General features: G+C 40.2%; 5 protein-coding genes across 6 annotated transcripts in view; 1 reads left to right on the forward strand and 4 right to left on the reverse strand.

Moving 5' to 3' along the window:
• The window catches only part of LOC131686117 (uncharacterized), a 280,208-nt gene that overhangs the window by 230,323 nt on the left and 22,937 nt on the right, over nt 1-26,948 (reverse strand). The gene's annotated exons all lie outside the window — the stretch shown is intronic.
• On the forward strand, nt 4,869-6,007 carry LOC131686126 (uncharacterized). 2 transcript variants are annotated; one of them, XM_058970290.1, is made up of 4 exons: nt 4,869-5,119; nt 5,176-5,318; nt 5,489-5,844; nt 5,900-6,007. In XM_058970290.1, the coding sequence occupies exons 1-3, from the start codon at nt 4,896-4,898 to the stop codon at nt 5,797-5,799; spliced, it is 678 nt and encodes a 225-aa protein (XP_058826273.1). In that variant the 5' UTR covers nt 4,869-4,895; the 3' UTR covers nt 5,800-5,844; nt 5,900-6,007. The 2 variants fall into 2 exon arrangements, with proteins under 2 accessions (XP_058826273.1, XP_058826272.1); XM_058970289.1 differs by lacking the exon at nt 5,900-6,007 and having other exon boundaries at nt 5,489-5,860.
• LOC131686121 (uncharacterized) lies at nt 5,435-12,066 on the reverse strand. Its single transcript, XM_058970284.1, has 5 exons — nt 11,748-12,066; nt 11,128-11,527; nt 10,957-11,059; nt 5,837-6,375; nt 5,435-5,581 (listed from the first exon to the last, which is right to left on the reverse strand). The coding sequence occupies exons 1-5, from the start codon at nt 12,036-12,038 to the stop codon at nt 5,541-5,543; spliced, it is 1,374 nt and encodes a 457-aa protein (XP_058826267.1). The 5' UTR covers nt 12,039-12,066; the 3' UTR covers nt 5,435-5,540.
• LOC131686116 (ATPase family gene 2 protein homolog A) lies at nt 12,237-15,027 on the reverse strand. Its single transcript, XM_058970272.1, has 2 exons — nt 14,488-15,027; nt 12,237-14,429 (listed from the first exon to the last, which is right to left on the reverse strand). The coding sequence occupies exons 1-2, from the start codon at nt 14,882-14,884 to the stop codon at nt 12,478-12,480; spliced, it is 2,349 nt and encodes a 782-aa protein (XP_058826255.1). The 5' UTR covers nt 14,885-15,027; the 3' UTR covers nt 12,237-12,477.
• On the reverse strand, nt 19,813-22,037 carry LOC131686119 (zinc finger protein 226-like). The gene is made up of 4 exons (XM_058970280.1): nt 21,994-22,037; nt 21,724-21,926; nt 21,368-21,486; nt 19,813-21,313 (listed from the first exon to the last, which is right to left on the reverse strand). Exons 2-4 carry the CDS (start codon nt 21,859-21,861, stop codon nt 19,858-19,860), a joined length of 1,713 nt encoding a protein of 570 aa, XP_058826263.1. The 5' UTR covers nt 21,862-21,926; nt 21,994-22,037; the 3' UTR covers nt 19,813-19,857.

A 26,948-nucleotide genomic window follows, 5' to 3' on the forward strand; every position in this document is an offset into this window, starting at 1 on the left:
TTTTAACCCCTATTTCATTGAAAATGCTAAATTTCCAAATAATGGTTACCAGTCGCGTTCCAACCAATTTTGATGCGGTTTTTTTTGGAAACGATCACAAAATTTGTGCAGTTTTAGAAAACGAGGCTACCTTTCCGGAACTCACGTAGTTCCGGATATATTGTTGGGAGTACTGGGGTCCCTTTCCAAAAAGCCAAAAACTTTCATAGCGGTCTTCAAACCAGTCTTGCGATGCACAAAATATTATGAGTTTATAAAACAATCGCATTGACCAACGTTCTGAGCATTTTTGGTCGAATTGGCCACAACCCGGGGTATTCCGGGAACCTGGTCCTTTCCGGTAAAAAGGGACGATTTTCGACTGGTTTCAAAACCCGTCTTGCGGCACTTCAAACCTCATGATTTTACAAAACAAGCACACTGAAAGACATTTTGAGAGCATTTGAACGATATCGCCACACTCCGGGGTATTTCGGGAACCTGGTTCCTACGGCAAAGTGGATACCTTTGGGCCCTTTTGAAACCCTGTGTTGCGGCATTTCAAACTGCATGAATTTACGAAACAAATACGCTAAAAGACATTTTGAGGGTTTTTGGTCTAATTGACCACATTTCGGGGTATTCCGGAAGTCTGGTCCAGCAAGGAGGACAATTTTCGACTGGTTGCAAAACCTGCCTGCGGCACGTCAAATTTCATGATTTTGCTAAGCCAGTTCACTGTTAGACATTTTTGGGGTATTTGGTCTAATTGACCACACCCTAGAGTATTCCGGGAACCTGGCTCCTCAGGCAAAAGCGGACAATTTTCGACCCGTTATAAAACCCGTCTTGCGACATGTCAAACTTTATGATTTTGCAAAACAAGTACACTGGCGGTTATTTTGAGTTATTGGGCGAATTGGTCACAAACCTGGGGAATTCCGGATCTGGTTATCAGGCAAAGAGGACACTTTTCAACCGATTATAAAACCCGTCTTAAAATCCCTCGCTGTTATTTTTAGAATCCCACGCTGTTATTTCCCAAACGCAAACAGTATACGTTATAAGGATCTTCAACTCCATATTTTCGTCGATGCAAGCGAGTCTGCGTATTGTACCACGGCATACTTTCGTACGCTGAACTCTGCAGGTATGCCTGAAATTGTGTTGGTCGCGGCGAAGACCATGGTAGCCCCCCTGAAGACGCAGCGTGGGATAGAGCTTAGAGTTACAGACCGCAGTTCTAGGGGTGCGGCCGATGCAGTTTGTCGAAGAAACCACACTGTGTCTATCATGAAAAGAGTGCTGTGGACTGATTCGGCTACGGTGCTTTCTTGGCTCCGAGCCGACCATCGTAGATTAAAACAGTTCGTTGCTTGCAGAATAGGAGAATTGCTGACATTAACGAATGTGAAAAACTGGCGTTGAGTTACCTCAAAGCAGAATCCAGCTGATATGGGGAAAAGGTCCCAACGTGGTTACAAATAGCGCTTGGTCCACGGGTCCTGTATTTCTACTGCTTACGGAAACGGAATGGCCGAAGCAAGTGACTCTCTCGTCACTCACAGAAGCAGAGCTGCGTCCTTGCTTTTCTCACAAGTCAGTACAATTTCCGACACGAATCGGGGAACTCGAACGCTTTTCGTAGTTAAATAGAGCTATCCGAGCCGTCGCTTACGTTTATCGTTTCGTCGAGATCCTGAAGCAGCGTACCAGTCGTCAGAAACCATCGACAGGCCCACTGACGTCTGAGGAACTACAGAAGGCTGAGCGCCACCTTATTCGAGAGACACAGTGGCAAAGCTTTCCGGACGAGATGGTGGTGTTGTCCCGCTACAAGCTAAAGTCGGTGGATGAGCAAATTTCTATTGGAAAAAGTCGCCATTTGCTCCGAGTAACTTTTCGTGTCGCATTTAGCTCCCTGCAAGTTTTAAGCTCGATCGCTGAAACTATATATTTGCGCCCGCGGTTTAAAGTTTACATGGGATTTCTTATGGGGAAATCGTCTTTTGCAAAATAATTCTTCCAAGAGCCGACTGTTACCTCCAAAAAATATGCAAATATCTGATTTTTATAGGAAATTTGTCAAGGAAACAAAGTCTAGAAGACCGCGAAACGTTCTGATGCTCGAGGAAAAAGTTATAAAGCAAAAATAGAGTGATGCCACATAACGATTTATTTTTAGAAAGCAATGGGCGGCTCCTGGAGGAATTATTTTGTGAAAGTTAATTTTCCATGTAAACTTTAAACAGTGGGCGCAAAAATATAGTTTCACTGATCGAGCTAAGAATTTGCACAGTTGTTCTAGGACCCAAATGGAAGCTGAATCAGGACGAAAACGGCATTCTTCTAGTTGATGGTAGGATCGGAGAAGCTCCAAACTTGAAGAATGAGGTGAAGTTCCCAGTGATCCTCCCGAACAAGCATCCGTTTACCGTTCTGTTAGAAGATAGCTATCACCGAAGGAACAGACACTGTAACCCGGAGACCATCGTGAATGAGATACGCCAACGGTATTACATTCCAAAAGTTAGGATAGCGGTGAGAAGAGCAGCCAAAGCTTGTCAATGGTGTCGAATCTACAAGGTTTCGCCAAAGGTTCCCCGAAATGCGCCGCTACCACTTGCTAGGAAGGCGTCGTTCGTGCGACCGTTCACATACGTCGGAATAGATTTCTTTGGGCCGTTGACTGTGAAAGTGGAAAGAAGTAACGCAAAACGATGGGTAGCCGTGTTTACGTGCCTGACATTGCGCGCAGTTCACGTTGAAGTTGCTCACAACCTTACTAAGGAATCCTGCATCGATAGTATTCGCCGGTTCATCTGTCGTTGAAGTTCTCCGGCCGAAATATATTCTGACAACGGAACAAACTTCCAAGGGGTTGCAAGACTGCTGAAAGAAAAGATCGATCAGCTAGCTGTTACGCTCACTGGTATCGATACGAAGTGGATATTCAACCCACCGGGAACTCCCCATATGGGCGGCGCATGGGAACGGATGGTACGCTCCATCAAAACGGCTGTGGAGCTGGCACACAATAATAACCGTAGGCTGGATGACGAAGCGCTCGAAACATTCATGGTGGAGGCTGAAGCAATCTTTAATACTCGTCCACTAACATATCTACCGCTTGCATCTGAAGAACACGAAGCTCTCACACCAAACCACTTCCTTTTGGGCATTTTAAGTGGCGTTCGCCAGCCGGCGATGGAGACTACCGGTTCTACAAAGGCTTTATGATCTTCTTGGGATCAAATACAGGATCAACTCGACGTATTCTGGAGAAGATGGACAAGGGAGTATCTCACTACGCTGACCAAACGGCCGAAATGGTGCGGCGAAGCAAAGCCAGTAGCAGAAGGGAAGCTGGTGTTGCTAGTTGTCGACGGCAGAAGAAATGAGTGGACAAGGGGTCGTATAGCTTAGGTGATCAAAGAGGTGGACGGAAGAATACGTAGAATACGTTATGCGTAGGCCTGTAGCTAGATTGGTGGTATTAGAGGTTGATGATGGTGGCAAAACTGGACCTGGTGGCCAGTGTTTCGAGGGAGAGAATGTTGATACTGGCAACACGTCTCATTGAGCTACAGTAGGAGATATCTATTGTCAGGTCGACGGGGTTATCTCGGTAACAGCCAGAAATCAGGGGTATGCTATGGTTGTCAAATCACACATATTTTGTGCGTACCCAACATCTCGCCTCGGTCCAGCACTTTGGGCCCCGTTTTTTGGTTACTTCACCCCAAAAAGAGAATATAGGTTAAAAGTATATTATAAAAACTAATGTTCTTACTCTAACTTATAAACTAAATGGAAAAAAAACGTTTATTGCTATCGGTTTGGTTTATAGTGAAATTCGTAAGTTCCTAAATTGAATTTAATGTAAACCTAACCTAACCTAACTTACGTTAACGTGCAGAAATAGTACGGATAAAGGAGCTAAACTAATTGTTCCCTAAAACTACTCGGATAAACTGATTTGTAAGTTACACATAAAATGAAACAACAATGAAATTAACACGAAAATAAAATTTACAGCTAAAGCTACAGTTACAGCAGACAACTGCTGTCGTTGTATTCTTGCTCGAATGAAGTCGGACCTAACGGAGTTTCTCGCTCTCAACGTTTGGGAACATATTACGTATGATCATTCGGTGGCTTCCAACCCAATAAATACTTCGTAGAGTGAAAATAACAAAATCTTTTTAAATACTGTTGCAATAAATAGTGATCCGGTCAATCAAGCAGATGTGACTAGGCAATATTCCACGGTTGGCTGTTTGGAGTACCTACAATTAAAAAACCTAAGTTACGCTCGGTAGCCGGTTGCCCAGAGCATTAAAAAACCTCCTGGACAAGATCTTTCTCTTTTAGAACAATCGACACACGACAACTAAACAACAAACTATGCTTCACAGGTCGCATCACTTGCGTTAAGTAGGTGAGACATCAACACTTCTCGTCTACTCTACTCTTCGTTCTTCCGAGTTTACAATGGAGGCGACACGCTGTTGAGATTTTAGTATGGGTCGGATTGATATGAACTCCTACTTACCATTTCGTAAACCACTCTTATACTATGTTCACACTACCAGTTAAAACGTGTTTTAAGTCTGATTTCGTGTTTTAAGAGAAATAACATGTTTTTCCATCGCGTTATTTCATATAGCGAAACGTCATTTTAAAACCTGTTTTTTCTAAATAACACGTCTCGAGGTAATATATTTGTGAGTCGAGCACAACCCTGCGAGCTTTTACTGTCAGTTTGTGACATCGTCAAATGACAATTCCATGACAATTGTATACATTTCGTTGCGATGACAAATGTGTACACTTCGTTGCGATGGCAATTGTATACACTTCATTCTTCATAATTTTGTTTTGGTGGCTGGTGCACGTGATTTGCTTCGAAAATAATGGAGCCTGAACGCAGTTCAAAGAAAACGAAGAAAAATCGATGGAGCGCTGCTTGCATTGATTTGCTGGTAGAGCTGTGGGCCGACAAAATTGCGGATTTGCGAGGAAATCGTAAAAACAACCACGTCTACCAGGAAATTAGACATGAGCTGGACAAAAGGGGTTTTACCGTAGGAACGGACGAAATTAAAGTGAGAATTCACAACCTCACATCAAAATACAAGTAGGTATACTTTTGATGTAATTAAAACAAGCAAAAAATGATTATCGTTTTTCTAGGAAAGAGAAAGCTCTAATCGGTCCTTCCGGAGGATCACCGTCGACCTGGCCGTTTTATGCCAAAATCCACAGCTTTTTGGGTACATTCCCAATAACCAACGTGTCTCAACGAGTTGAAGAAAGCTTCTCTGAATTATTGCCAGGTAATTTCACGTGTTTAGTTCATTTTCCAAAACATTCAGTCTTGTTATGTATTAAGCGTACAACAAAAAAAAACAACAGAACGTAATACATAAAAAGCCTATAGAATTGCGTTCAATATGACAAAGATTTTTTGTGACTAATAAAAATATTCATTTTATTTGTTGTTCAGATGCTGAGATAATTGCAGAATATGTAGAAGAAGCCGTTGATTCCGATCTATCCTACGCAGGACCGTCGCTGGATTCTGAAATGCCGTTGAGACCTGGAAAGAAGGAGAAGAAAAATATATTCCAGAATGAGCTTTTAAAACGATGGGATAAAATGGAGGAAGCATCTAGAGAACAGAACGAATATTTGAGAGAGACAGATCAAAAGTTGTTTGAGTTGGAGTCGCAACGAACCGCTCTACTCGAAAGATTTGTTCAAAATTCAGCTGAAATGAAAGACGCTTTCATTTCCTTCCTAGGCTCCAGAAATTAGTTATTCTAAACAAATATGAATAAACATTAATACTTACTGAAGAAGGTAGCAATGGCATGTCTTATATTCTCCGCGTTTTCATCATAATCATGAATTATAGCTGGCTGTTCAGGATATATACGACCCTTTTCACTTCTTAGCTGTTCTATAATCCACTTTGAATTAAGATGATCGTCGTTTACATTGAGGAAGTTATGAAGTACACAGCACGCTTTAATGATCAACGACGAGTTTTCAATAGTGTTGTCGATTCCTTTTCCAATTCGACGAAACCGTGCTTTGATATGTCCAAAAGCATTTTCTACAACTCGCCGAGTACTTGCTTGCACAAAATTGTAAGTTTTTTGTAACTCATCTCCAGCGACGTTGAAAGGGTAAGGCTTCATAAGATTTTTAGAAAATCTAAATGCAGAGTCTCCGATTATCAACACCGGCACATTAACACCACATATGTTTTTTGATAGTTCATCCATTAGGGGGTTTTCAGTAAGGTGCTTCTTTAAAAGCGATGATTCGTATACCTGCGAATCATTGCATCGCCCTGGACTACCGACATTTATGTATAAAAAACGGTATCTGAAAAATAACAAATAGATTATTACACTTTAAATGCGAAGAGTGCGTTTTTGATTTCTTTTTTGGCTTCCATGTCTGTTATTATTGGTTTAGCAAAGATAGTTTCATCTTATGGCCAAAGGTAGGATTTAGCGGGAAGTTGCAGTGTCAAACATTGTATTTTGGCCTCCGTTGACACCAAGGTTATCGAGCGCTTGTATATTGAAGTTGAAACAAATCTTACTATCATTGTTGTCACTGTATTTGCATGTCATTTTTACAGTATTTAAGTACGTCTCCTAGTATTTGTAAAGCCACGTAGACTTATATGGGGAATGGGAGCCCAAGTAACCACTAAACCGTGAAAATTGCCTTCGTTCGGTTCTATAGTCGCTTATAGAATAAGGGTATCAGAACTTATAGAAACAATATTGTACATCAGTGCTGCTTGAAAACCACTTTTGGTGAGATATACTACCTATTTTAACTTTTTACAACGCGCCTACGGAGATATGTCAAACTTAATTAGCCTAATCAACAGCTTTTTGGGATCAACGTACTCTTTCTGCTCACAAATTTTATCATGCGGGGTGGGTGTGTGAGGAGGGTGAAAAACTCACGAACGAACCACTCCCCAGCATAATTTGGGATGCCTTGTGATATAGCGGTGGTAATGGATATGGTGTTGGTCTGAGGGGGGTTCAATGAGGGGTGATCTTAGGTGAATTTAAAGGGGTGGTGACCAGTGAGGGGGAGGGGTGGTAACCTCTCTCCGTAAACTCTAGCTACGCCCCTGTTTAAATCCAAAAGCCTTATGTCGGCCGGGATTAGGTTGACGAATTTCAGAGTTATTGCATTATCAAAATGAAATGTAGAGTTTTCTAACCAACAATGGTTAGAATAACATAAATCAATCTTCAGCAAGAATGTACAGCAACTATTAATCTATCTCGACCTAAAGAAGGTAAAGCCCTTAGCTCAGACGAATCATGATTCAAACTAGTGATCACGTGCTGAGCCCGAATCGAAGAACTAAACATTGTCAAGACTATCTGCCTTGTCTGGGTGCCGGGCCATTCCGGCATTACTGGAATTGAATGGGCTGATGAATTAATAAGGGCAGGTTCAGCGATAGACTTCGTTGGTCCTGAGCCCGCTCTACCAATTTCGACAAGTTGGATAACAACCGTGCCCAGTGATTTCGAAAAATCTCGTACATTTTTTGGAAACTCCACTGCGGTAGCTGACCTGGGCTTTAATCGGCCTAACCGGCCGCTGCAAAATCAATTATCACATGGCAACTATTTAGCACGCTGAGTAATTTTCATGTGATCTTTGTGAATCCGATCATCTGATATGCAACTGCTCAGCGCAATTGTGATTTCGAGTTTTCGGTCGTCGTTACATAGACGACATCGTGTTTGGACGACTGAAACTCAGATACATACTAAAATTTCTTATCCAATGTGGTAAAGAGCTTTGGGCTTACTCGCAGGCGATTTGAACTAGTTTAACTTACCTGCTGTTTTAGTGCTGTTGTTTTCCCCTCCTTTCCAATTCTACCTTCCTACCTGCTCCTTCTCGCTTCCTCCCGTTCAGGAAATGATGAGAAGACACGGCAAGGCAGAAATCCCCGACTACATACGTGGAACGTGCCATATGAGCCAATATATTCTGATTCCTGATTCTTGATGGTGAATTACCAGAAGTCCTCGTCGCTTCCAAGCACGCGTGCAATAATTTCTTATTTAAACAAAGCTGTGATGAACCCCAATACGGCATAAGCTTTGGCTGTAGACATTGCAATGTGCTGCGCGAAACTCAATTTGCTATCGAGAAGAATGCCTAGACCCTTAACTGTGTTTACACGGTTGATAGTGCTTGTTGACATTCTATAATCAAAAGTTGTTAAGTGCCTGTTACGACAGAACGAGATCACATTACACTTTTGTATGATTACTTCCATCCCGTTTAGTGTGGACCAATTTAGCAGCAAATCGATATCGGCTTGGATGGCACAGCAATCGACTGCCGAAGCAATTACACGAAAGAATTTTCGATCATCCGCAAACATGTACTTAGGGGACTGTATAGCGGAGCACAAATCGTTTACGAATAATATAAACAGTAGCGGGGCTACATGACTTCCCTGGGGAACACTCGACTCGATCACAAGCGGAGATGATCTCATTTCATCGATACGAACGTACGCACAGCGTTCGGTGGGGTACGAAAATATCCACCGTGACAACCATTCAGGAAGTCCCATTCGTTCGAGTTTGGCCACCATTAGCAAATGAGGTACTCTATCGAACGCTTTATCAAAATCCACATGAACGGCATTAATTTGCTGACGTTCACCAGGCGCGCTGTTTAGCGACGAAACGTATGCCATAAAATTTGTGCTTGTCGATCGTTTTTTCACAAATGCATGCTGCCACTCGGACATAATATGGTGCACTTTCGGGTACAGCAAATTGTGAACGAGGCTTTCAAAAACTTTCGGTAAGCAACTCAAAATTGAGATAGTACGATAATTCTCAACATCATTCACGCCACCTGTCTTGTGGATCGGTGTAATAGCTGCTGTCTTCCAGACACTCGGGAAAATCCCTTCGAACAACGACCTGTTAAAAATTAAACTCACAGGAACAGCAAGCGCTTCAGCACACTTTTTAAAGAAAATAGGCGGCAGACTATCCGGACCAGCTCCTTTGGTACCATCTTGTGACTGTGTTTCAGCTCCACATCGCGTACCGAAAAATTGAAGAGCGACATGTTCAAATCGAACATCGGCAGGCTATTCAAATACCCTCCATACAAAGGTGGTCGGTTATTACTTTGCACACTTCGAAAAAAGGCTGAGAATAGGTTTGCCGATTCAAACGGGGACCTGGCGGTAACATCGTTGTAACTGACACGTTGGGGGATTCCGTGCGACTGCTTACGATGTTTCACAAACGACCAGAACGAATTAGGATCCTGCTTAAGGTTTTCCTCCGTGCGACGAATATAGCAAGGAAAGCAATGCGCAAGCATCGAGTTATATTCACTCTCAATAGCATGCAATTCAGCTTTATGTCTATTAACGATGCTTAGTATGGTGAAAATAAACACTTTTTCCTATGGTGTAAAATTGAATTCTTTCAACTAAAAACGTAAAAGTAGGTAGTCGTACGTAAACCTTCTCCGTGAGTGGCTAAGACCCAAGCATCAAAATTGTCTAAAAAACTTAGGGGCTGTGGCACGTGCAACCCGAATAGGATGTGCCTCTTTGTATGTCGCTACTACAGTGGATAAGTTAATCGTATCCGCGGCCTTATTGAAAAATACACAGAAAACCTACTCATCGGCAAGTTCTCTTCGAAAAGGTCCCAATTTGTTGATATGTTACGGTATCTAACGGAATGTTCAAATGATCAAGAAGATTTATGTGCGATCTGATAACATTTTTAATCATTAAGCGAGAGCTAAGTACCCAGCTATCAACGCAGAGAGTTACATCTAACACGTTTTTTTCCCAGATCTTGCAAATATTGGGAAAATGCGGATACGTGCAATTTAATTGATATCTGAACTGCCACAAGTGATGTGATGGACGTTTGCATAACTGTCGATCATTACTGCGAGGGCGTATGATTTTTTAAGTTAAAGCCCCAAATGAACAATACAACTCATTACTGTCGCAGTGTGACAAATCCCAAATCATCAAAAGGTGACGATTAATCATGAGGAAAAAATATCGAATCTCAGTCAGGTTAACTGTCACAGCATAAATATCGTTAGTTGTGAGCTCGGATATAAGACCTGTATCAATGATTTTCTCATTATTATAGAAAATATATATTTGAGGCTACATATACGTAAAGTAGGAATGCATCTTATTTCGTCCGTTGACACGTTTAGAATACAAAATAAAATGCTTTCAAAAATGATGGTGAATGCTAAGTCGTTTTTCTTCTCTGGCTGTTCCTTTCTTTGGAAACTACTATCTTGCCACTTGTTTGAAATAGGAATATCTTCTCCTTCTAGTAACTGAGAATGGAGTAACTTTAGTCATTTGGGTATAAAACCGTGTAAAATATGTAATAATAATATCCTGGTCGAGCCTTACTAGAGCTCTGCTATACCGATTTGGCTCGTTTGTAGACTCAAAAGAGAAATTCACAATAGCATCCTAACACTGATTCAGTTCAGTACAGAAACAAGTCTTGTCAGATCAAGGAAATTGCTGCATCTATCGAATTTCGCGACTTTGAAATTCCGTTGGCACTTGTACTTAGCTGAGACGAGACATGCGAGTAGCGAAAAATCGAACGCCAAATGCAGCCAGTCCATATAAAATATGTGAGGCAGAAAGAGACATAAGCCAAAAGATAAAATGACCAGAAGAAAAGAAAAAGCAAACATCTATCCGCAGTTCCCATCTCAGGAACAAAGTACAAACGATAATATATATTTACACTACTGTCGGTCAACTAGTTAGATTTATAATAAAAAATTATAACCGCTTACGCACTGTTATTCTACATTTAATCTTATAATTAACGAATAAAACAATTCAAACTACATATATTAATATAAACAGATTAACTTGACTACCTGTAATCCACCAAAGCCATCAAAACAGTTGAGTACCATCCCTTGTAATTGTAGTAATCAACAGCTTCCGTAGCTCTGGGATGGATTTCGATATGACAGCCATCTGAAAAAAGGAAAGTGTAACATGAGACACAAACAAGAGTACATCAAGGTTTACATTTATATACTTACCTATCGCACCAAGACATTGTGGAAATCCAAGATTCAGGAAGCCAGCAACGCAATCCTCGATCGTGTCTCTTTCCAAAGGAAGCTTGCTTAAATAAAGCGGTGCAAGAATTTCCCAGATCTCTCGGCAAAACTCCAATAGTATCACACATACTGTTGACTTTCCTATACCGAACAAGTTCGCAATACTGCGGAACTCTGATGAGGAACCTAAGGTATATAAAGCAACCGCTACTCTTTTTTCTAATGGAATAGCCTTGCGAAGCATAGTGTCCATTTTTTGCAACCGCGGAAGCATGTTGCAAAGGCAGTTAAATGTGCTGCGATACATTCGGAAATTCTGCTTAAAAAACTCATCTCCGTTTACTTGGCAGTCTTTTTCCCAAAAGTACTGAGTTCGTTTCTGAAAACAAAATTTTCAGAAGTTAATTTCACGCGAAGAAGACTAGTGAATAAATTTGTATTCATCGTTGTTGCAAATAGTGCTGCAATCCTGCCAGTTGTGGCTGGAACACAGGACAAGTGGCTTATGTGGCTGGTGTCTTATCCTCTGAATCATCCAGACCAGAGCCTGGACAAAATACCGTTTTTGCTAAAAATAATACTAATTCATTTCAACTTACAAGCGTCCATATTCTGTCGACGGTAACATTTTCCGCGGCTTCTAGAAGCAAAAACTGGCGCTTTTTGATGTCCCGGATGTTTTCAATGTACATTCTTCGCCTACGTCTCAGGTCCCGAATCGCACTGCTGTACAGGTCGTTGAGTTCAAATACCGAATCACAAAGTAGATTGTAAATTGAAATACAAACATCAATTTTCTCTTGCAACGTCATTTTCGTACGAACTTTGTCGAATAAACAATCGCACTTAGCAACAACAAACAGCATGCTATGGTATATTACCTTATACATGTGTGAACGGTTCGGTTTTAACTTTATATTACCATCAATAAAACAGGTTATTTTGTGCTAGTGTGAACATAGTATTACTAGAATGAACGCGATGAAATCAGTGTGCAATCCGCTAATATCATTATTACAACGCAACGCAACTTTTCATTATTATATAGTTATTTTCAAATTCAAATCCAGTTATAACATCAATTTTTTTACCTGCTGGTTATTGGCAGTCGACAGCAACGAGTGTTAGTAAAATTCACAAAAAACCGCGGGCGCTCCGCAGTTTCCATTTTAATACTAAACTGTGTACGATTTTTTCCAACCCACACTTAGACCGGCGGATACATTATTTACCAGGCGGATGGCCTCTTAGGATATTCTCTTTAGGATTCGTTCGACTGCAATATACATATTAATGTTTTATTTTTATGTATGTTGCAAGTGATCAATACTATGTATGTTGTTTTAAGTAAGTATCATATAGTTGCAACAATTCCGGGCTTGTGCGAGGTTTTACTGCAAGCAGTGCCTTGTCGAAGTATTTCTGTGATATCTCGTATGTTTCAAACGAGTCTTCCAGTGCGCTTAGTACAGCCTCTTGACATATCGCTTCGATCTCCGAGCCACAATAACCATCGGTCTTATCTACAAGCACTTGTAAATTTACATCAGTTGTGATTGCAATCTTGGCTAGCTTTATTCGAAATATTTCCGCTCTTGTCCTAGCATCCGGCAAACCAACGTATATGATTCGATCAAGTCTACCTGGTCGCATTAATGCTTTATCAATCAAATCTGGTCGGTTGGTAGCTGCAACAATCTTAACATTTTTCAGTGCACTCACTCCATCAATTTCAGTTAAAATTTGTGCCAGCACACGCTCGTTCACGGAGCTACCCGCCTCTGCTGATCGCTCACCACCTATTGCATCGATTTCGTCAAAAAAGATAATCGCTGGAGCAACTTGGCGCGCTTTCCGGAATAACTCACTAACGGCACGCTCCGATTCACCAACCCACATAGAAAAAAGTTCCGAACCTTTAATTGATAAAAAATTTACTTTGCTTTCGGTTGCTATCGCTTTTGCAATCATCGTTTTCGAACAGCCAGGTGGCCCGAACATCAAAAGACCTCGTGGAGGATTTATTCCAAGGCGAGTAAAGATTTCTGGTCGGTGAATGGGCCATTCAATGATTTGGCGCAGTTTTAGTTTCAAATCATCTTGTCCACCAATATCAGCCCAGTTCACATTTGGACACTCGATCATAATTTCTCGCATTGCACTGGCTTTAACGTGTTGCAAAGCAGATACCACGTGAGTGTTACTAATTGGCTCGTTTGTTTCATGCATTGCTCGCCCTATCAAACTGACCAAATCTGCTCCAACGTAACCGTGAGTAATTTGGGCAAGCTTTCTGATTTCCGCTGGGGTCAGAACGTGGTTGTAATTAGTTAAAATTTTCTGAAGGATTTGCTCGCGGACCTCAGCACTTGGAACCGGGATTTCGAATTCGTGTTCCATACGACCGCTCCGTCGAATAACAGGATTTAGATTATCCGGGTTGTCTGTGGTAGCAATTACAACCGTACTGGCACCTTGTGGCCTGATATGCAAACTGTCCAGTAAATTAACAAAAAAGTTCGATATTCGTTTGACTATGTCCGATGCTTCAGATTTTGGGCAAATATTTTGAATTTCTTCAACAATCACTATTGACGGCTCTGGATAGTTACTGAAGGCGAAATTGAACTGTTTCATAATATTATTCTCGGATTCGCCGTAGAACTTGCTGAAAATTTCCGTGCTATTTAGTCTTATGATTTGGCATCCAAAATAACTGGCTACAGAATTGACTAGTAAAGTTTTTCCTACGCCGGATACACCATAAACCAGAATTCCTCGACTAATTGGAGCGGAACCAGTCTGCTTGGTTAATCCTAATGCTATTCTAGCGATGTCCATGACTTCGTCTACTATGTGTTGGAGTCCACCAATCTGATCCAACGAGAACACATGCGATAGTGGTGCTAGTTCTTTGTCTTGGCAAAAATCGATGCCAATTTTAGAATTAAGATCCATTTGAAAATACTTATTGTCCAATAACAAATTTTTCATCTGCTCCGTAATTTGACTGTCTTCCAATGTTCTCAGCTTGACTCTCGTTATTGTGAATGTAATCGTTTTGTTACATAGCTTGAGGCGAAGTAGATTTTGGTCACATAACGTTCTACCCCTGTACTGTCGTTGTAACAATTTCAGAAAAACCCGCTCATTCTTAACCACTTTATCCTTAACGGTTTCATCATGCGTACTCAGAACTAGTTCTTCCACCACCTTGACTGCTTGTTTGAATAATCTAATTGAGACCGATACGATACAAAATTCTGGACATTTGACTTCATCTGAAATGTAGGTTTTGAATTATTGTTTTCATAATGATCTGAAAATGTTTAAAACTACCTGTATGTGGACTAATGACTCGTGCACCATGTTTTTCATCGATTGGCCAAGCCATCCGAACAAAACTGTTAGTTTCACCTTCTTTGCACGTGGTTGTGATTTCAACCAGGTCTCCCAAAACGAGCTTGAGCTTATCCATCACTGTTCTACTGAACAGTATCAATCCATTTAGCTGATGTTCGCTTACATCTTTCCAATCTTCAAATCCCTGCAAACTGCCACACTCGAACCGGCGGCTGCAGAACATCCCAGAGCTTGTGATATATCCGCTGGCAGATTCCGTAATGCGGCACTTGTCCGACTGGTGCTTCGCCAGCTCCGAAACAAGAACTAGAGTTTTGCACTGATCACATTGCCACCAGACAGATTTCTCTTTTTTGGCCGATTTTGGAGGCATTTTGAGATTTGTTAATGATTATCACGCCACATACAACCGCATGAAACGAGTTCAATATTAAAATATTTACCAACATACTTCTTAAACACTTGCCCCGTTGCCCAATCCTCTTTTGAGAACAAATTTGTTATGATTTAGCCAAGACATCAACTAATTTGGCAATGCGATGCGTCAGAACCCTACACGCTCATTTGAAATAACTCAAAAATGCTTGAGCAGCCACTCAATTTCGTAGAAAACGCACACTGATAAAAATCCTAACGTAAATTCTATTTGCTCCAAGCCACTTAAAGTCCATAATGAAGAAGAAATACTAATGTTATCATTTTGTAGAATCGGGTTTTATGTGTCTTATAGTTATGAAATGTGAATGTAAGATTAATATTTCTTGTAAATACACACATTAGGTTTATGTGCCAGCAAGTATGCTACCGCGAATTGCAAAAATCTATGTGTAAAATTAAAAGACAACGTTTATATTTTTATCAGTTTATCGGGTCACTCAACTTTGAGGAATCACTTCATTATTCTGATATTATTATCTGCGGTATTTTTATGTTTCGTGATCGTGCACAGGCTAGTAATAGTAGATTTAATCGCATTACTTTTTTGACAGTTCAAAGATCTTGATTACAGAGACATTATTTATATCACCCTTAAAAGAGGAATTACAAGCTAATCTGATCCCGTCCTAACCTAAATATTGAACAATCTCCTGATTGGTCATTTTTACAATCATTTTTTTTGTATATTCGAACTTTGATCATTTGGCCATTCGTCATTTAACAATCACAATATTTACACAGGCCTTACATAGCAGTACTACTGGATTTATTCCGGGTACTTTTCATGCGTATAAACATTTCATACAATTTGAATAAAAGTCTTGATTGACGACATAGCTATGTATTCTGATCGCAATTGAAAATCGAAATAGTGAACTTGCGCCTTTCGATTTTTCTCCTATTTTCAGTGTGCGGAACTAAAGCACAACTGGTGTAGATGATGCGCAAGTTGATTCACTAACATGTACACAACATGCGCTTTAGTTGCCCACTCTGCAAATAGGGAAAAAACGAAAGGCGCAAGTCAATTTTTTTGATTTTCAACTGCAACCAGAATATATTAAGAAAGACATCAATAACAATAAAATGTCATTTTAAGATACAGCTAAGTTTGCGATTTCTTGGTTTAGGTACGATCTTTCAGGAATAATTATTTACAGCAACTATGACAAGCACTATATTAACATCACAAATGCATGCTTCAAGGATTTTTAAAGCATGTATGCTTAGTTCCACTATATAGCAAATATAAAACCGATATAATGCTGTGGGTTTATTGGTTGTGCAACTCCTCTTGAAAATTTGGGATATTTCCTTTTATTCGAACATATGCAATATAGCTTAGACAGCAAAAGCTGCGCGGTTGCCGTGAAGGACGAGGCAAGATACCTCTGTTCGAAACATACTAAAGAAACATTATTCATATCGTGGGAGAACGAAATTCCGATAAGGATATTCATTACAGTACATTAGAAAGGAGTCAATTACGGTTCCAAACAGTGATTTTATATTTTTCCTTTTTGTTCATCATACCGAAAAGGAAACAAAAAATCGTTGCAAAACCACAATACGGAAAATGACAACCAATTAAAGATTTCTAATAACATGACATTTGTGCACTGGTGCTATATAAACATTTTGAACACACGGGGAATCCAAACTCTGTTCGATAATAAGACCTGTATGCTCATTTCCGTTCGTGTGTATGCCAAGATTTGCGAATCTTGCTGGTGATTTTATTTTTTGAATTGAGTTGCTCTAGGTTCGCTTGAATCTGTCATTTTACATATATTTTGTAAACAAGCGAATCTAGAAATACGAGTCAAAAAACCAATTCAGCATTAGTTGTTTCCGTCCGAAAGCATGACTTAGTAGAAAATTTTTCGCTGTGGTCTCTTGATTACGAAAATTTCTGCTTCCCAAAATTACCAACAATCTGAAAATGAAATAGCGGTAATCAATAAAAAGAATCCTATCGAATTGCAAAACAAACTTAAAATTTATGTTAATTTTTTTTAAAGGGACAAGCATAGCGTAGTTGGTAAATCGATTGCCTTGTACGCAGCTCACCTGGGTTTGATTCCCAACCCCGCACATAGGGTTAGAGTTTTCCCAAAAGAGATTTCTCTAACCCAAAAAAGGTGAATGAAAATATTTTTCTTTAAACTCTGTTGATTGCTGTGATAGCATTTTTTCGTGCGGACTTTGCCTTCTGTCATGGACACTCTACTGTTCTTGTCGACCCATGCAACATTGACCACTTCCCTATTCAAGTTACGTACGCCCAGACGCCACCTGCTGCAACTCGTCAAAGGCCGGACTGGTCCCGCTATGAAGAGAAAGAGACTATAGATGACCTTATAAATCGGGACGAGTCTTACACTCCGGACGAACTCATCAAAATCTTCAATCGTGCCGCTATTTCCTGTATTCCTAGGATAAGTGGTAACCCTCCCCGACAGGCAGTGCACTGGTGGTGTCCAGAAGTCAAGAAAGTCATCAGAGCACGCTGAACTGCGTTGCGGGCACTGAAGAAGATTTCTAACGACAACCCACACCGAAACCAGCGAAAAACAGCAGCTGGACTTCCAAAAGGAAGGCTATCTCCAGACTCGTCGACTTCAGAACGCTGGCGGAGAGTTAATGCTCTAAGCGGAAAGCGAAGGCACATCGGCTTCGCCATCGCCGTTCACGGGTGCACGATGATCGATCCCACGAACATTGATAACGAACTAGGCAGGCACTTCGCCTCCCTGTATGCAGACACCGCCCTCTCAGCTGCGTTCCTGCGAATTAAGCAAAGGACTGAGAGCAGGCCCGGTCGTTTCGAACCTGATTCAGGTCAAGTATACAACCAGCCTTTCACCGTAAGCGAGCTATGTACGGTACTAGAATCGGCAAGTCTGCCGGATTGGATGTCGTTGGTTACCTTCTACTTCGACATTCCCCGCTCGTAGCCAAGCGGGCGATTTTGGACAGTGTTAACCGCATTTGGAGCGGTGAACCGATGCCCGCTTCATGGAGGAAGCCCCAGTAATCCCCATCTCAAAGCGATGTCAGGGGAGCAGAACGCCAGATGATTTCTGCCCAATTAATGCCAAGACGATGAAGCGAATGGTCAACAGACGTCTGATGGACCTACTGGAGGAGCGAAAATTTCTGGATCATCGCCAGTTTGCGTTCCGACGTGGGACAGGAACTGATGTCAGCTTCGAAGATGTGGTACGCCAATCCGTAACCGACGGCCTGCATGACGACATTGCGATACTCGACGTTGCGAAGGTATATAATACCATGTGGCGTCATGGAGTACTGCAACAGCTGACCAATCGGTCACATGGGCCGCTTTCTAAGCGATTACCTATCCGACCGTACATTCCGCGTAGAAATCAGGGTTGCCCAATCCGACACCTTTCCGGAGGCCAACGGTGTCCCACAGGGATCCGTTCTCGCTGTAACACCGTTCCTGGTGGACTGTCCGGAGTACAGGGACTTCTGACAGCACCATAATCTACGGAACTCCATGAGAGAGATCCTCGCTAACGACCACGCCCGAGAGGAAGGGCTACAATCTTTTCTTAACAATTCGGGACATTTCGACCTTATCTGATGAATCAACCACACCGTCTCCACAAAAAAAAACAACAGCAACCACACCTACATAACAAAAAAGTGATTTATAAATGTATATAATACGATGTTAATTATCATATTTTTTTCTTTCTCGCAAAGCGAATGACCTACGAGGTTAAAGCCTTTAAATAAATAAATAAAAATAAATCGGAAATACGAGAGGCCCTGCACTTGACAAATTAGGACGATGTTTCACGCACAGTGACCGACGAGACCCGCCATTATTAAGTCACCATTTTGAATTTTCGAAAAAAATCATTTTCCAATTATCGACAAAATAACGAATAAATGATCTCGTCAGTAACTAGCAGCAACTGGGAGTCTAGTTAGATGGTGTATCTAAACTAGTACCCAAGTTTCACTGCCTTGACCTTATTCCAAGTCTGTACTAACAGGTTGTCGTGTTCAATAAAATTACAAAATTTCTAATTTTTAAGTTAGGTCTTTTGACCTTAATGCGCAAATTGGTTTATTACAATTTTCTCTTTTGCGAATTAATATTGCATAATGCCAGGTATTTGGTTCAAAAGACAAAAATCAAAAGTTCGTTTCTGTTTTCTCGTCAGCAAACCAAAGCTTCTGTAATTACTTCCTGGGACATCACTCGGGACAAGTCAGTTGCTTTAGACGTTCGCATGTACTGTTTGAACTGTATGAATTTCTCTGTGTCTAACTAGTGCTAATTTGGGTACTAGACTTCTACTGATACAAAACAGAAGACCAAAAAATTAATGCTGGACAAACAATATTCCAAGGTATCCCTAAGTCAATAGTTACCATACCGACGGATGAAATAAACAAGAAAGGAGACGGCTATACCAGAGTCAGTCGGAAACACAAAAAAAATATAACAGCAAAAATCAAAGCTACAGCGACGACGGTATGGACACAAACACAAGCTAGAGAGAAAGCAGACGGAATGATCAGCAAGCGGCAGAGGGTAAACCTGACCATTGTTCACAACCAAGAAAATGCATTTTTTTTAAAACAATATTCAATCCGAACATGATTGGAAAAAGACCCTTAACTGAATTGTATTTGAATTGAATTCTTAATTTATCTCATTTGCGATTGATATTATCAAAAGTAAAATCACTTACTTGAACAAACCAGAACTCCAAGCGAACTTATATGTGCAATGAATGCACATCCTTTACCTAATATGAAGCAAATATGTGAACAGGCTATCGTCGTAAATAAACTTACAAACACGAATGCAAAATAATCCAATATATTTACGAACACTATTGGGTTCAAAAAGCTTGCAGTTCAATTTCATCGATGACTTTTCATATGCGAAGTTAGTTGAGAAAATTGGCTGTACGATACCTCACAGTGATCACACTTGTACGGTCTTGATTCGTAGTGTACCGACATATAGTGCAATCGTAAACCAGCTCTTCCTTTATATGTTTTGCCACACTCTTTGCATTCGTGCACCACATGTGACTGACGATGTCTTCTCATGGCCCCTGGAGTATGATATACCGCACCACACTCCGTGCACGAACGTTCCTTTTTCTGTGTTTTAGGAATCTTTGTGTGATAAATTAGGTGCAAATCTTTCTCACGCTGCGTGATGAAAAATATTTTCTTATTTACCTCCGAGCAAAGTTCACAAGGGATCATAGGGACAGATTCAGTTGGATGTTTATCCAGAATGTGACTGCACAGAAATCTTTCTTTGTAGTACACTGCCGGACAAAATTTGCATTTGAGATGCGGTTCTGAGGCAGGTCTCTCAATTGGATCAGTTCTCGGTCCTCGTAGAACTTTACCAGACTTCTCATGAATTCGCAGATGTGATTGAAGGGTGTATTTTGATTTAAATCGAACGTCCCCTTCACAAAGTTCGCACGCAAAAGGACGTTCGTTGCTGTGAACACCGTTTTTGTGCAATTGAAGAGAATTAGATTGGGCAAAGCGGGCATCGCACAAGTCACATTTGAATGGCTTTTCGGCAGTATGAATACGTTCATGTCTTAGTAAACCAGATCTAGAGGTAGTTTTAAACTTCGAACAGTATTTACACTGGAACATAATTGCCTTTGTGTGAGTATTTTCATGCAGTTTTAAATGGAATGGTCTGCTGAACTTTTTCCCACAGTAAGTACACACGTACTTCAACTCTGGAATCTCTTTGATACCTTGATGCACTCTTTTGATGTGATCTTGTAACTTGTAGGTGGATGAAAATTCTCGTGCTACTCCAATTTGTTTGCATTCATCGCAAGGGATCCTTTTACCTTTTGTATGGTGGGTAACTTTGAGGTGCATGTTTAAATGACGTACGGTCGTCAATTCCAACTGGCAAAAGTTACAGACTAATGATGCGAAACCGACGTGTGATGGTAGGTGATCATCTAATTCTTCCAACGTATCGAAATCCATTGAGCAAATGTAGCATGTAAAAGAGTTTTTCACTTTAGTTTTACCCTTTCCTTTGCGTCGTAACTTCACTGTCTTTGGTGGTGATTTTGCGACTTCCTTATTCACCATCTCAGGTAAAATAGATATATTCTCCATCCCATCTCCAGTGTCTTCCTCCATCGCTTCGATTTCATACTTTATTTCAGTCGAGAAATCTTCTTGAAACATAATAGATTCGATGCCCTGCTTTGGAAAGCCTTCCTCCTTATTGTTCATGTCATATTTGCCATCCGATTGCTGATCATGTGTTTCTTTGTCGTTTAGCTCTAAATATTCGATATCTTGTTTTGTATCCAGTTGACTGCAAGCAACAAAAAATTAAACTACTGAACATATTTGTGAGCTTGCAACTTACGAATAATATTGTTTAATGGCATCATCCGTATCCTTGATACGAACCCGCAACTTATAGACATACTGTACATCCCCATAGCAATTTTTACATACTTTGGTTACAGTTTCGTTGTCGGTGATCTAAAAATGTGTAATTTAAATAATCGAACGAGACTGGTGGATTAAGCTTTTGTCAGGACAAGGAGGAATGTTGTACCAAGTTTTACGTTACAAAGCTTACGATCAACTGAAAACCATTGATTTCAAGTTTGTACTTCATGTTTTCCAATATAAAACTTTACATAACATTCTTCCTTCTCCTGACTGTAAGTTAAAAAAAATCAACGCAGCACAATTAGATATGCAATAACTGTTTACCAAAATACCGAAGCACTCCTCAATTAAAGTTCGTAACAATTGATTATAAACAGTAGTTTCGTTCACACAAAAACAAGTGCCTCCATCGTCGATTGGTACATCTTCCAGGCAAAGCCGACAACAATTTACAAAAGTCATATTCCTTGAATTGAGGAAAACTTTCTGTAGCTGACAAGTTTGCGTTCTGCTTGAGTATAAACAAACTAAAAATAACGAAACGAAATGAATTTATTATTGAATATTTTGCTCTAAAGCTTGGTACAAAATTACAAATTCACTCCAATCAGCTTCAATCACAACTCTGACATTTCCTGTTTTTGGCAGCTGTGTTTTGTTGCGTGTCGTGCTGTCGTGTCATTAAAAGAGATACACACTCATTCAAAACTACTCAAAAATCGAATTTCGAATACTGAATTTCAAGCATGGAGTAGCTCCGCAGAAATTTATTTATGTATCGATAGCATACTTTTATATCTGCCTCTATGTATGTGAAACAAATTTGCATCACATTTAAAAAAAATGCATTTAATTTCCATTTTTTCAACAACTTTGACCTCCCTCATAGAAAAGTTTGTTCAACAAACATCCTACGCTGATCCACTTTGTTTGACGTTTTGCTGAAAGTAGGGCAAGTTTTTGTAGGGTTTTGACGTCTTACACGCAAAGCAAAATACATTACACGCAACGCAAAATACATTATGAATTTCTATTTTGATGGAAAGAAATGCATCCCCCCCTTAGGTCTATCCACTCATTAGGGCCCCTTACACGCGCAATAAAAATGTCATTACTAGAAGTATGTGCTAGAAAATGCATCAAAATCACAGCAGAATAAAAGAGACGGGAATAGAAAGTATGCTAACCATGCATATGTCTCAGTATAGGACCCCTAGGCGACTAGGCGAGTTGAAATAAATACATACCGGCGATCGGTAGGCGCTACGACGACATGTGTTTACTGTGCTGCTTTTTGTATTTTCGACATTTCGCTTTCATTCCATAACGTCCATCTGTAACCATATCGAAGATTCAATAGGCGGAAGCCTCGCAAAAGCTTTTTGAAAAATATGATCAGGTCCGTTCTTCTGCGAGCAGAAGCGATTAGACTGAAAGTGAATTTGTGCCTAGCACAGATCACCCTATAGGAAGGTATAACAAATTTGCATCAAATTAGAAAAAATGAATTTCTTTTTCATTTTTGCATCAACTTTATACTCCCTCACAAAAAAGTCTATTCAACAAACGTCTTACACTGATCGACTTTGTTTGACTGTCTGGTGGCGATTGAGTTAGGAAATGGGGCAAACAGTGATAATGAATATCTCAAGCCTTGAGCGCAGTCCACTTAACCTAAAAATAGATAACGAGAGAGATTCGGCCCGGTCGGTGAGAGGGAAAGATGACGATCTGCTGAATCGAAATAGGGATCTTTAATTTGGAAAAATTGTGCCAGTTTATCATATGTATTGGTAGCGGGTGTCCTTACGAGTACACTCATATCATTCTTAAACCTTAATTATTATTTTATGATTTTTAAATTAAAAAAACCAAATTAAATTCAACCAGCAAACTGACAGTTGTCCTACTAAATGACGTATCTGCAAATATCTCGTTCGCCTCATTGTTAACCGGGACAGCACCCCACACAGCATGATCTGGTACTTTTGCAATCTGCTAGCAGCCTGCCATCCCAAGTTTAATCTGCAAACTATGGTAGATCTGATAAGGCAACCTATAGAGTCGTGCAAGTCTCATGGGTTTGGATGTGTTATTGTCCTAAAAGGAAACAAGCTAAAAAAAATTTTTTTTTTGAATAGTTTCGGGCCAAAAAATTGAAAAAGGACTGAGATATTAACTCACGGTACTAATCTGCATCAGAATATGCCTTAACCCGCACACCCCTAAAGATCCCTATTATGAGGTATTGGAAGCTGCAGCGGTGATCACAAAAACTGTTGGGAACATGTGATGGCATCATCACAGTTCCTCGATGGCGGAGTGGTTAACGCACCCAACTAGAGACTGGGAGATCGCAAGTTCGATTCCTGCTTGAGAACATATCTTTTCTCAGTGTTTCCAATCAAGGTGAGTTTTCACCGTTTCTTCATTCTCACTGTTCCGGCCATTCTTTCTGTTTCTGTTTTCCAGTAGACACGTTCATAAAGATTCCTTAAGGAAAAAAACAGACTCACGTCAAAACAAGGAATATACTTTGTTTGACGTTTTGTTGATTGTAGGGCTAGTTTTTTGAACACGGAGAACTTGCATTGCCTGGCAGTACACATCTAATTTTATGTTACCAAATCTTAGTTTCGTAACTTTTATCGAGTTCTACACAACTGAACACTCAGCAAACAAAGGTTTTACCGAGATCTCAGTAGAAGCGATGTTTGTTTTACTGAAACTCGGAAAACATATCACTGAAGGTCAGTAAATTATACCTACTTTACTGAGCTATCAATTGAAAAAATTTACTGTCTGTTCAGCTGTGCGGAAATTGTCGAATAGAATTGAGTGCGCAGGTTTTTTTTTTATTATAGAGGTTATAGAGGCTCATTCGCCTCTTTGTTAGGTTAGATAAATCTTTTCAGAAAAATCTCTAACCCTATATGCGGGGGTGGGACTCAAACCCAGGTGAGCTGCGTACAAGACTATTGATTTACCGACTGCGTTATGCCCGCCCCATACAGTCTAATTTTAAATCTGTGCCTCCTTCCTCCAGCGAAAAGTCCAATTTTACCCAAAAATAATGCATTATTCTCCAAAGCCGACTAAACTTCATCTCATTCCCACTCTATCGTTTTCTGGCGGCGGAATAAGGACGGCATTGTGTTTGAGTTTAAGTGTGTAGGGTTTTGACGTCTTACACGCAACGCAAAATACATTATGGATTACTGTTTAGATAAAGGTTAAAGCCCCAATAAACAATACAGTACAATGCTATTTTGATGGAAAGAAATACATTAAATTTAGATGATTTTTGAAAATGCATCACAAGTGATCTGCCCCTATATTTCTGCACTTCAGATTTTGAGTTGGAGAATCAGAGGCTCTGATGCAATTTTTTTAAAGGATAATGCATACAATGATCTATCCGTGCCACACCCTGCTGATAACTCCCGCCGGTTGGAAATTTTGCCAGATCCAGTCAATTTGTATAAAAGCGTGGTTAACTGTAGGATCAATAATGTTTTACGAACGTTGCCTCAGTGGTATGTCGAAAATAAAGGTTTAAATTGGGTCATTAAATGAAGTATAAAATTCCGCTTTGATTGCCTAATCCGAAACATTCTAAATATAACAATACATATGCTGTACCCTTAAAACTTAAGAAAAATATTTAATTGATTTTCTACGAAAATGTAAACCTGTCCTGGTTTGATACTATCGGTCTTCCTTGACAGTGAATTTAGCCACATGGGTTAGCATTTTTGAAAGTTATAGCAAATACAAATTCTAATAATATTGCTAGCAATAACCTCTTCACAATGGAGTATCGCGTCTACATTTTCGCAATGTGGAGATTGATGGTTTTGTAAGTGATGCGGGTTTAACTGTCGATGTTCAGATGAAGGAAGGGGTCCTGCACTCAAAGTTCATCGAAGATAGAAAGTACTTTCGAGCTATGTTGAAGTGGAGCGAAGCTCGCCTACCTGTATGTCTGTTTGTATCGCGGATCATGAATTGCTCAAATTGCAAGTAGTTAGGCCATACGGCCACCCACAGCAGCAATAAGCATCGGTACGGCAAATGTGGGGAACACAACACCATGCGGGTGATGCTTGCAAGAGGACCGCTGAGAAGTGTGTATACTGTGGGGAGAATTCGCATGTACTTTTGACATGTCCAACGTCGCACAAATGATTGCTGTTACGCAGAAATGCTTAAAAGGGCTTCAATGCCCCTTGTCAGGGTCATTGTTTGGCTCCGTTTGGAAACTATTGGAAAACGAACTTCCTCGTAAGGACCCTAGGTTGTCCTAATCAACGGTACAAAATAAAAATAATTCATCAACTAGAAGTGCTGCTACCAGGGCCTAAAATTCTCATACCCATTCAATGAACGATGAAATAAACTGAATTCACCTTCGTCTTTTCGCTGCCTCCTTCGTTACTAAATTCACACAAAGCAAAACAATAAAAACAACGCCCCTTCTTCTTTCGATTCTATGAAAGCGAGTAGCAGAAGTAGTGACTTTCGTTTTCCTATGACAATACGAAAATTCAATCTCGTTTTAATTTCAAATCAGTAATTTTGATTTTTATTTTAATTTTCATTAAATGAAATTATAGCAATGTGCATCATAAAATGCAACTAGAACGCCGCAAACACAGGAAATATGCACACCAATAGTGCTTCAGTCGTCCAATATCATCGCTAGCTTGTAATGCTCCCAAATAGAACAACGACAAATAAATATCGTTACTAGTTTCTATTCGTTTGGCCAGCGCTATGTGCAATATTGAAGAGACTAATGTCGTTCTCAATTTCGAAGCGAAAACGAATGTATGGAGGAAATAATGAAATTGAATTTACCCGCATGCTTTGTCGTAGGCCGTTGTCTCATTTTCGGTTTCGTAATGTTCTAGTGGTTTAGAAAGTAACAGCGCTCGCTCGTCATTTTCGTCAGATTTTGGTAAACGAAAAAAACATTTTTCGACTCTGGCTGCTACAAATCTGAAGATAATACTTGGTTTTGGGAAATTGAGATATAACCAGGATTTCTCAGCACTTCCAAGCGAACCAACAATCCCTTCCATTGTACAGTCAGAAACTCAGCCTAAAACGGGATTTCCTAAATTTTCTGACATTAAGGACTGTATATTCAGAGCTTTCAACATTGCCGATCCTCTGAAAAGTTTACTGGTTGCTATTCGACCATAAAACAGTTGAAACATGGTTTACTTCTAATATAAACTACATACACTTTATACACAGACTAGCTATGTGTCAAAAATGCAGCCAAACGGATGGTCAAAAACTACAGCCAAACGAGCATGAGGGTATTGTAAGGGGAAGCATAGAGGGAAGCCCACGCAAAGTGACGAACAATAATTGTCGCGTCTTCTTTGGCAAGCCGCGGATAATAATTTGTAGTTTCGATATTTTTTCAGACTTTGTTGGCCGTGGAGCTTCGGCTCCTAGGTTTCGGAATCGGTTATTGCATTTGCTACAATTTGCAATTTAAATGTTTTCACCTTTAGTTTATTCACAAGAGAGTAAAA

Source organism: Topomyia yanbarensis, chromosome 2 (assembly GCF_030247195.1).
Source record: "Topomyia yanbarensis strain Yona2022 chromosome 2, ASM3024719v1, whole genome shotgun sequence".
NCBI lineage: Eukaryota > Metazoa > Arthropoda > Insecta > Diptera > Culicidae > Topomyia > Topomyia yanbarensis.